This window comes from Anthonomus grandis, chromosome 6 (assembly GCF_022605725.1).
Source record: "Anthonomus grandis grandis chromosome 6, icAntGran1.3, whole genome shotgun sequence".
In the NCBI taxonomy this organism is placed as follows: Eukaryota; Metazoa; Arthropoda; class Insecta; order Coleoptera; family Curculionidae; genus Anthonomus; species Anthonomus grandis.
The window spans coordinates 26,735,574-26,747,726 of record NC_065551.1 but is presented as its reverse complement, the minus strand read 5'-3'; the positions used below and the strand labels follow the sequence as shown (position 1 = coordinate 26,747,726).

The 12,153-nt window shown below is 31.5% G+C and overlaps 1 protein-coding gene and 1 long non-coding RNA gene across 7 annotated transcripts in view; one reads left to right on the top strand and one right to left on the bottom strand.

The window, feature by feature from the left end:
• LOC126737314 (rap1 GTPase-activating protein 1) overlaps positions 1-12,153 on the top strand; it is a 349,016-nt gene that overhangs the window by 123,644 nt on the left and 213,219 nt on the right. Inside the window, exon 1 of one of the 6 annotated variants that reach the window (XM_050442175.1) lies at positions 10,847-11,230. The exons of the other annotated variants lie outside the window; for them this stretch is intronic. Coding sequence (XP_050298132.1) covers positions 11,148-11,230 — 83 coding nt within the window. The 5' untranslated portion in view covers positions 10,847-11,147. Of the gene's footprint in view, positions 1-10,846; positions 11,231-12,153 lie in introns of those variants that run through there. 6 annotated transcript variants of the gene reach the window in all.
• LOC126737318 (uncharacterized) lies at positions 8,216-9,610 on the bottom strand. Its single transcript, XR_007660992.1, has 2 exons — positions 9,449-9,610; positions 8,216-9,392 (listed from the first exon to the last, which is right to left on the bottom strand). It is a non-coding gene; the product is annotated as an uncharacterized LOC126737318 (long non-coding RNA).

Below are 12,153 nucleotides of genomic sequence, written 5' to 3'. Positions count from 1 at the left end.
TTATCATCTGACATACAAAGCTGTGCCAAACATGTAAACTACAACTAGAATCGCGATCAATCTCGCTGCAGTAAGGAATGCGTATTGTTTAGAACTAGATGCACATCGTCATACCACAATGCCAATTCATCACGTTTAATAAGATCAATCTGCATAATAATAAACCGACTGACCTTTTGTCTCCTTTCAATTAATATCACTTGTGCGATAACATTTCAGCAGATTGACAATTCACTGATGTTCAATTGTTGATTTCCGTGTTTTTTGAGTTAATCATATTCATCATATCGGCTCATTACGAGAATGTTATTATATAAGATACAGTTAGGCTTTAATAGGGTTGGGAAATTTTCACTTTTTATTATTACTTGCATCTAAATAACTGCAAGAAGATTAATGCACTAAAATCAATTTGAAATTTAATCTTGAGTGTAATGACACAGGATTTCTTAGATATATAAAGCAAAATGTGAAAGAGAAAACTGAGAATTGACTTTAGGTTTGTAGGGTTGAGAGAAACTAAAGTTCAATTTTACAACTTTAATTTATAGAAACAAATTGAAGGAAGTTGTTACTTGTTGCAAAGGATAAACGAGATACGTGTGAGTCTTAAACGATCTGCCTAATTATTGTCAAAAAAATCGACTAGACCACCGTCGCTCACGAGTCGTTTCTCTCGTACAACACACGAGCTAGTGAGGTGTGACGGAGAGAAAACATAATCCTAAACTGTCTAAAAGCAGTAGCATAACATAAATTGCATCATTAGAAATTAATGCAAAACTTGACAAGGTTGTAGAAACTGAAACCAGTAAAATTTAAATCCGTCTATGTATAAGTCAACAAATATTCAATTTATTGGGACATTATTTTCAAATATAAAGACATAACAACTATGGGTTTGCTTCATCTTATTTTGTTCAAAATATTCTTATAAAAAAAAGTTTAAAATAACCTCTAAATCTTGTAATATAGGTTAGACTTTTTTTTCTAACCTCAATTGATTAAGAGTTATAAGGTAATGCCCTACTTAATTTATATCTTAATTAAGACTATCTGTAGATATAATTTTTAGCAAAAGCTCATAACAAGTGTGTTCTTTACCTTTATCTAATAAGTTGAAGAAGTGATAGGAGGAGCATCATCTTCCTTTTTTTTATCTCTATTATTCAAAATATATATTTGCATTTATATTTTTTATATTTAAATGGTTGAACCTACATCTCATGAATATTTAGTTTGATTCAAATCTGGATACAAACCAAGATAATCTTGTATTATAATTTAGAGTAACGATACTGAATAACGATAATGATACACAATAATAAATGATACGTTCATTGAAACGTCGTTATCAAAATTTTTTTACTAGAAGAACATTTAAGATTTTCTGCATTTTCATCCAATATTATTGTATCGGTTATCCATATTCGTGAAATGTTCCTTATTTCTCTAAGTACATTTTGTATTATATTTTTCACTATCTAATATATTTTTTGTGTTTTGGGTAAATAAACAACTTTTGAATTTGAAGCACCGATAGGGAGATAATCATCTTTCTTTTTTCTTCATCTAAATTGTACAGATTATGTATTTGCCTTTCTATTTTAAAGTAGGCTAGTAAAAACACTTTAAGTCATATTTTATACATATTCAGTAAAGCTTAAATATGGAATTATCATTATATTTTGTAGTGTGGGTTGACCTTTTTCTGATTTCTCACATAGTACAGTTGACCCCATACATAATATAAATATGTTCATTAAGACTTAATATGTATATTCTTACCATCAGAAGCACACAAAAAGTGTGTGTTTTCTTGATTGTCATATAATACATATAATTTTCTATTTCCCTCATCTACATATCACTACTAAAAAACATGCTAAATAATCTGAGTAATTCACAATCTAGATATGGTGATCTGGATACTTCCACTTAATCAGATTTTTAGGTCACCTACATATATAAACCAAAATAATATTATGAAAATATAAATATAAAATAGTGTGTTCTATCTGCATGTAAGTGAAAAATTCTATTTTCTGATGGGTTTCGCATCGTCTCTACGGATTAAAACTTCAAATTAGTTCAGCAAAAAACTTATGTACAGAACTTGTTGATCCTCTCCTTTTATATTCCTGTCTCGGTCTTTAAGATGAAGTTTTGAAACTCATTAACAATAATCATCTGGTGTCAACATCATATTTGGTATTAAAGCCTTTAAAAGAATCAGAATTTCACATATCCATGATGAACTCGTATAAAATGTAGCTAATAAAACCTATTAATCAACTTTAATTCGAATTTAATAATAAAAAAACTTAATAAATGCTTATGTTCGTGATCGACAAAAGAGAAAAGAGGAAATAAGGACAAAGCTTACAAAACGGTTTCAATCCAATTTTCGCGACAATTGTGTCGTGATCTCCGACCCTTTTGTTGGCGCGTCTATATTTTAGGGTTATGTAGCCGAAACTTTTATCGCCCATAATTCTTGCCGAGTGTTATATTTGCTCTATTGTGTACCGGGAACGGGCCATAGAAAACTGACAAAGCGAAAAATAAGGCTCCGCTTGAAAAACAGTCGAGTGCTCTACTATTAATCACCCTAATCTTGGGTGGTATCGGGAATAGCACGTACAGTTTTAATTTTTATAGAAAAAAAAGGGCAGTAAATATATTATTTGTTGGTTTAATACCCTTTGCCTACCTGAAAGCATGGATCTTGGATAAAATGTTTTATTGGTTTAAACTATTTGCCATGAAACCTCTGATGTGGTTTTGTAGTTCATTAAGCATTTAATTGATTTTTGCACTTATTCTGTAAGGAAGAAATAAGTAAACAAAAATTCTTCCGATGGTTCCAGTTATATTCTACCAGTCATTTCTAGATTTATAAATCATCAATAGCTTTTACGAGGTATGGCGTCCAAGAATCAATGAGTATTTTTGATTTTATAAATCCCATTGCAACCCAACTCACAAATGCAATTCGATAAACAATTTCATCCATCAGACAATACAAATCAAACACCTCTCTGATAGAACACTATATGTGCTGGAAATTCCACGGACCATTGCCGTGGGCAATCGCCCAGAAACTGTCAAACAATGGCGACACGGACCCATTAGGACATCCCGACCACTCGAAGTAACAAAAGGGAAGCGAAGGGAACATGAACGACGGGTGATTCTTTTAAAGGCCTTTATTTTACTGACGTAGGACGCCATATAAATCAAATTTGTTATATACTGGGAGGGACTTAAGCGGTTCAGTGTTTATTAATGTAACGAATTAATGGTAATAGAATCAATGGATTAACAGTTTTACTAATTCTTCCATTAGATTCAAGGTCTAATAAATGTCACTTTTTCGGAGATCAAATAGATGTTTTGTCTTTGTATTACAAAGTTGGATCTCATTATCATATATAATACAAATATTCCCAACCCGCTATAGTACAAATATAAATCAAAACAAACATATTTAAAAAAGACTCTCTTTTGAAAAAAAATCTTGGATCCTTTTCTTTCCTTCAGTAATTCATTTTCCTTACTAATAACTAAATTTCTGCCTCTTATGAAGATATTGTGTCTTTATGTTTTTGAGTCAACCTGAATGCATACAAGAAACATTAGATGTAGAACAATCAGTAATATCCAGTCTCATTTTGCATTATTTCATTCAATTTTACGAAATCGTTTCAAAAAGCTCTCATCTTTGTTGAATATCCTCTGTTGTATATGTTTTACTAAATAAAATATTTTTTGGATACTTTTTAATAATTAACAAGTATAAATAATATCATCATAGGAAGGTATTTACCCTGATATTTTTAAGAAGGCAGTAGTAAAACTATTATTTAAGGCGGGTGATAGTTGTAACGTAGCAAACCATAGGCCAATATCATTGATTAGCAGTATGTCAAAAGTTTTTGAAAAAATAATAAAAGAAGGTATAATAATAAACTCGCTTGCCAAAACCAATAACATCTTGTCGGATTGCCAATATAAATTTCGAAACGGGAAATCAACGGGGGATGTTGTGGCTGATTTGGTATCAAAAATATATGATTCAGTGGATAAAAGCAACCATCTGCATGTTTCTTAGTTCTTTTCACATTCATCAGTTCACTTTATTGATATTGCCGTTGAATTTTCAGCTTCAAGAGTTGCTTCTCAATAAATCTGTCATGTTTTAACATTTGGGACCGGTATGCTTGTTTAACTTTTGGGATCAGGATGCAATGTTACCAAGTTTTGATCCTGTGGAATGGAAAACCTTTACTTTTATTATTTTATTTGCCTGATTATTTTTCTGTGTTTCTTGTAGTGGATTGTTAGATTTGAAGTGTTTAGTCGGAGAAATGAGAGCCTAAATAACTTTGCACCTGGTTGCACGATGCCCTTGGTGACCATTTACATACTTTACTGGAGACACTGGTCAATATTGATAATATAAAGAATATTTTGAGAGATATTACCAAGTTTAACCACACTATCAGGCAATACAAATATAACAAATTATAATATTAAGCAAGTAAATTTGCAAATTATTTTTGCAAAAAAATCCTTTGATTCTCTTCTTTCCTGCAATAGCTTAATTCTCTTACGAATATTACCATAAGTTCTGGTTCAGTTAATTCCAACTTTATCTTTAATTCAACCAATGATGATGGAAAGTATACTACAAGAAACATCAAATGTAGAACAATCAGTAATTTCGACACTATGATGAATATCTTGTTGTCTATAGGATAGTTCCAATTCTCAATAAACAAAAAATATATATTAGATTCTATTGCTAACTAAATATTCCCTACAAAATCATTCTATCTAAATGGATTCTAAGGCCCTAAAACAAATATTTTAAAATTTTAAATTAATATCTTAAATTATCTAAAAATTAGCTTTTTATTAAGCTATTTTTTCCCTTTGTAGAAATCGTCCAGCCTGAACTCTTGATTATGGAATCAAGAGTTATAGAGTAATTATGGAATTACTCTCAATTTACTCCTTGTACCTAAAGTTAGAAGGTTTTTATGCGGTTTTCATAAATTCATTATCTCTGTTCAACTGTCTCATTTCTTTTCAATGAGTTGGGTGCTGTCTCTTAACCCAGATTCATATTTCTTTATAAATGTAGTACTGGTTGGCATCCCCAATGCAGACTCTGAGTCTTTGCTCTTGGATTTTAGCTATTTGGTTATGAGACAAACAGATCATCACATCTTTGGAACCCAAGTGAATTTGATCCAAAAGTTTTACTAGTACTTTGAAAAATCTATCCATTTTCCCAGAGTTAATAAAGTTATTAAAAAAATAGGGAAAAAGCATCGGGTTCAGAATTTTTCCAGAGATTTTGCTCGAAATGCTTGCTTCAATTCATATAAATTACATTGAGGATGACACAGCCATCAACAAAACCTTTTAATTGGATCATGTAATATTCTTAACCTACAGAGTCATAGATAAGCTGCAATATCTTTTCATGATACTTGATCTCATTTGCGTATATTACTTCATTAAATTTTGCAAATTGTTTTACACATTTCTCAACTTTGCTAAATATCCTTTGTTAGACGTTTACGTTCTTCACTTCACTTCATTAATATTGCCATTAAACTTTCAGCTTCAAGAGTTGCTTCTAAATAAATAATGTGACCTTTTAACTTTTGGGACAATATGAATTTTTCTGGTAAAAATTATTTTTGCAATGGTTTCAATAATGCTTTTGATGAAACTTTGATAGAACAGTTTATGAAGCACACTTCTTGCAATCTTCTACATAATTTACTGGAGATACAGGCCAATGTTGCCTACAATATAAAGGATGTTGTGTGTATGTACATATATTGATTTTTTTTCTAGTAGTTTAGCCCTGCTGTTTAATAGAATTTTATTGCCTTTCAATTTCAACACCAAGTCAAGTGTACACATTTTCAGTTTCTTTGCCTAAATATTCTTCTGCCTTACCTCTATTTTAAATCTGTCTTTCAGTTTTTCATATATTTCACAATGGGTTGCAGACTTTATAGAATCATAAGCAATATTGACATTAAGGACTTCCTTTACTCTTAATTTGATAATTACCATGCCTTAACTTTTTTTTTAAATCCTTTTCCTATTCCAACTAGTTCTTTATTAATTGCTTCATTAATTCTACCATTCTTTCACGCTTAAGGCACACTCTATAAAACAATCAAAATTTTTGCATAATAAGCCTATTAAATTCACATCAGGACAAATTGCAGCTTCATAATCAATGTAAATTCCTAAAAGCATCCATTTCAACCGATTAACTGCTACCGTAAATATAAACAGTTAGCTTACCTCAATACATTATACTTACATAATATTCACATTAAGTTCCTTAAAAAAAACTTGCCAACATGCACTTACGAAATCGGGCCCTTTACATTTTTTATATGCACTGGGACCAGTTTGGGCCCTCATTGTTTTTGAGCTTTTAAAAGCTCGCACCGAAAGCGTCGCTTTTGTTTTCTCGAAAAGCGTGCAAACATTTGGTGGGCCCTAAATGAGGCGGTCCCCTTTCAAGCCTCTTCAGGATTTATTAGCTGTTTAATATTTTAATATTTTGTTTTGAGTATTACCCGAGTGGCCCATTGTTTTGTTAGAAGTTCAGTTTGAAAAAAAGCCGCTTACAAACATATTTTGACTTTATAACAAGGCCTTTTTAAGGCATTTATAATTTAGGTGAAGAGAGGTTTATGGTGGCGGATGCCTTTTTTATTTTTATTAGAAGAAAAGGGAGTATAATATTGGTTCACTTGATATTAATGAACTCAGCCTTAATTAAATCAGGGATACCTTAAAGGCTCTTATACTATATTATTCGTGTCTTTCAAGTTACCTTTCCTTTAACATCTCCTTGACCATCTACTCGTACGTGATTCTCTGTCTATATAAATGTTTTTTTATTCAATATAGAAAAATTAAAAAGGGATATATAAAACAAGTGAAAAGATAAATTTTCAAATTAATAAACCATCGCAGTGTAAGGTTTCGCAAAGAATAGTAATAAGATAATGTTTTTTATAAGTGATTGGGTAAACTATACAGGACAGCAAATTTTTCCGATGACACAAACAGCAGTAGAGAAATGAAAACTGAATATGGAAAATAAGTGAAAAAAAATGATATTGATCTCCTTACTTAAGGGGATTTCTAGGTAATATATAACGAATTGGTGGTCCTATAAAAGGTGTTTCAATGAGAACCCAGGATTTGAATTGCGCGCCATGTTTCCAATCTGTCACGTCATATTCATAATGTCACATAAAGATGATGTGACAGATGGAAAGTTGACAAATGGAACACGGTAGAACAACACGTCCTGATTGTCATACATTATTATCAAAATGACGGAAGTTTAATTGCCATTATTCGTAAAGTGCGTCCAAAGTTCAGTTGATATAATGTTCCTAATTCATCTACTGTGAAAACAATAATCAAAACATTCGAAAGTGCTGGTTCGGTTAATGATGTGAAACATGCGATACAAGGTCCTTAATGATAAAACATCACATCAGTTCGTAAGAGTCTGACAGAAACACCAGAGACGTTAATTCGTTAATCGAGCACAAAAATTTACATTTGAACAGGCACTTTTCAGCGAATTCTCACTAAAGATTTACAGCTGCATGCCTGCAAAATCTAACTGACTCAACAACTTCTGTCAGCAGTCCATGAACAGCGAAGAAAATTCACCAATTAGATCCTTGAGCAACCTGCTGATTTTGCAAACAAAATCATTTTCAATGATGAAGCCAATTTTTGCTTATAAAATCCACGAATTATTCATCAAAAAGCAATGGATCCAAAACGTGTCACGTGTATGATGTGCTTTATGGTCTAGACTCTAGAGGAATAATTGGACCGTTTTTCTTCGAAAACGAAGAATGAATGGCGAACGTTATTGTGCAATGATAACACAGTTTATTCTGTCTCATTTGAAGGCTATTGATATTAATTACATGTGGTCTCTACAGGACACTTACGAGTTTGCTCCAACCATTTGTTTGCAACCTGAAAGAGATTGAAAGCTGAAATTAGACGTTGTATCAATAAAATGCCACCACATTTATACAATAACGTTATTGAAAATTTCGTCAAAAGAGTTTTTTTTCATAAGATATTTTGTTTATACATAATTCCCAAATATATATTTTCTAAATTCTAAATCCATAAATATTTCAATACTACAGAAAACCATGTTTTATTGAGCACTAAAATTTTAACCTCCTATTGAAACATTCAGTGTATAAAAATCTTATATAGAGTAGCTTTTGCTAATATTTTCCCTATAATTTTTTATAAATGTTTGCCAAAGAATCAATTTATCAAATAAAAAATATACCAGGTCAATATACTTAGACACCATCATCCCCTAGAAAACAAGCCGGTTCACCCCTAAAACACCATTAAAAACCTCCGTTCCCTTCGACATGCTTTTGATTATTTTCCTGTATATTGACGGCTTAATCCATGAATCAATCTATGATCGGCACGATCAATCTTGAACCATGTGACATTTTAAATAAGTTTCTATTATTTGAAAATGAAAGGGAAGATTTGTGATTAATCGTTTAGAAACATGAAGGGGTGCCATTCTTGTTTGGTTAAAGTGCATGACGATATTGAGTCGGAGATATTTAATTGAGAATTCCATAGAATTCAGTTTTAATATTTTGAAATATATTCTTAATATTGATGTGTTTCGAGGATTGGAAGAAGCGCTGGCACAAGTATATTATATCTAATGGAAGTTATGCTGAAGGCGACAACATTAGTTGAATAAATATCTCTCAGATGCGTCAATGCCGGATCTTTCCTGGATGTAATTTTCATACCTTCAAGAAAAATTATGAATGTACACTAATCTTACCTACGCTTTTACAATTTTTTTTTGTGTTTTTTATTACTTTATGAAGCTTACACTTTAAAACGATTGCCTGTGTACATAAAATTATTGGTAAATCCCACAGTTCTTATCTATTGCATGTATAATTGCTCTTCTGTCCCGACCATTTTTTCACCCTTTTAATTACCTTAGTCTTGGCGCCTGTCTAAAAGAGCAATAAACCCCCTCCATATTTCGCATACAAAATATATTTTCACCAGATTTTCTATCGTATTCAGGAGGTTGTTTTTTCGGGCCTGTCTTGGGCGACTTGGCCCTTTTTATAATTTGACACTTTTGCTGATTTTTATAGGCACGCTTCTTCTTGAGCGAGGGATCGAGACCTGGGGTAGGTGTGTTATGAGAACAAAACGCTATTGTACTCATGTATGAAGCTTGTAAGGTAGAGATCGCATAATATTTTACTTCTTTAAGGAAAGCTTTCCAGAACATAGACAATATCCTCCTACAAAGTCATATTTTATAAGGATATAAATTTAAAGCATTTTAAAATTAAGGCACCTTCATTAGTTTTTAAACTACGATTTGTATATAATATCTAATATGAGTTCATCATTTATGAGTGAAGAAAGTGCACAAGTCACGACTTTTTATACTTAAGTTCATGACAGATCACATGTCAAACGACAGCGTCATCAACTTCATTACCTTTCTTTCATATATCTTTTGTTGGCAACACTGAAAACTAGGCAACTGCGCGAACTTAATAAATATACCTGCTATATGATATGACTGCTAATGCATTGAGATATAAAAATCATTATTCCTTATTTAATACGTGGATACATTCGTCAATTCAATGTATTAGCATCCTTATTTAAACGTATTTCGTTCAGTGTTTCTGAAAACTGAATTATTGTAAATTGTCTGACTGTGTTGTTTATCATAGTATAATATATAGAGTTTATTTTTACGATATAAACCTTTATTTATTTTAATTATAGACCCTCATAAAATCATCTATATTTTGATTTTTACAGATGGTTGTACCTATTAATGTGGAAACTCTGTTTATAGAAGAAAATTAGAAGTAGTAAAGTAAAAATAGAAAGAAAATAAAAGTGTTCTTAACTAAATTTGTTAAGTAAATACAAGCAAACATTTAAATAAAGATCATCATTTTTATGGTATTAGGATTTATAAGATTCAAGATTATCAGAATAATAAAACAAATATTTTAAAGTGCATGCATCTATCCCAAGTTGATTGAAACTTTGTCTCATTTTAGGGGAGGATTACTTTCTTTCATAAATTTTAACGAAATCCTTAAAGAAGTACAAGAAAAATCACAGATCTAAGGCAACTATCTTAAACTCTTACCTATATGTAAGACTTTAAAAAGTTTATGTAAGACTCAAAAACTTTAATTGTTTTGTTTCCCTACAATTGGCACAACTAAAATTTGTCAGAGTGACCAACATCGAAAGAACACAATCACGCAAAATGGCCCTCTAGTAGTGGTCATTTACTTTTCATCACAGAACACAAATATATAGCTTTTCATTGAATTGGCAGTCCAGGTATACAGGTATAGGTATTTATTCGTTTCGCGTAAGTTCGTGGTCTGTATTCAACCACCGCTTCTCTACACTTTACAATTTTGTGCTGTTGTAGTTCGTCCGAAATTCAGGAAAAGCATTTTTCGGCAGAAAAATCTATGCTTCCATGTAAGCCGATTAAAAAAATATACATGCACCGTTTTTTTTTATCAATTTGTGCATATTTATGCAAAATCGATCAACGAAACCGAAATGAGTCGTCCCCTTAAAGAGCACAAATTGATACGGTTCGATCTGAAACAAACGGCAGCGTATATCGTATAGTGGGGCGCAGACCGTGTAGTCCCCTTTGGCGAAGGCCCGTAGTCCTCCGGCTTTTCAAGTTTTCAGTCGGCGTTCATTGGGTTTACGGTAGGGTCATGCTACTCTATCGTACGAATTGAAATTTCACGTGGGTCGCGTATTTAAACTAAACATTCATTGATCGAGTGCTAGTGGATTTTGTTTGCTTTCTGGCCAACATGGGTTAAGGAATTTCGGTTTAGTTTTATGACGAGTGTCGTGTGCATTATAACATTTCCTGGATTTGACGGATTATTTAATTGGTGACGTGACCGGTGTGCAATATAACTGCAATCGAATTTGTGATATTCATATTATATTAAGGATATTTTATATAGTTCTGACGAGGAGACTCACTTATGGGTCTAAAGATGAAATATTTCAGTGGCGGCAATAGGGAATCGTACTCGTTAATCGCTCGGAAGAGATACATGAAAAAAATGTAAGTGGCAAGTTTTGATCTTAAATTTCTTAAGTGCTTAAATAATAATCTAGATATTATTTTAGCACTTCCTCAGGCCGAATGCTATTCTCATTTCTTGTCAATCTTTCAGAAATATTCCCAAGAATATTACTTGTATATATTAATAAATTATAAAATACCTCAAAAAATTTAATATTGCAATATTCATGCTTTATGCATGTTATGTAACAAACTCCTCATTCTTGACTTATTTTACTCATGCCTATAGCATAGAACTTGTGGTACAGTATCATATAATAGATATGTGATGGTTCAATAGAGGCATAGGTATTACTATGAATGTGAGTAGCATATGCAAGAAATATTCTTTTATATAATATTATTTTAAGAACAATATTAGATAATTCTTCAGTCACATATTGGTAATGTAGAATAATAATTAGAAATTGCAATATTTTAAAATTTGAGTAGAAAAAGTACTTTGAAGCGAATAGAGTAAGTATATACATTTTGCGGGTTAATCACAGAAGGTACATAGCAGTGTTGTCATATTATAATTTCACTATTTGTACACAAGCCAATACACAGCACTGACAAATATATACCTTATGCAGACACAGGTGCCTAGTCTCACTATTTACTGAAATTAAAAAATTTTACTGTCTGAACAAAAACAAAAATAACTTGCAGGCAAAAAAAATGTTTTACTGTGTAAAACCCAACAATTTTTCATAATCAAAAAATGGAAAAACCCAACTGCCTAGAAGAAGCAAAAAATTACATCTATTGCATAGGCAAACCAAAATTTGTTGACCTCCATAGAAGAAATTGTAGGGAAAAATAAATCAAAATTTGACTTTAATCCAGAAAAATTTAAAATGACTTTAAATGTCTCAAAGAAATACAAAAATTACTTTAATTGCCTAAGCACTTTAATAATA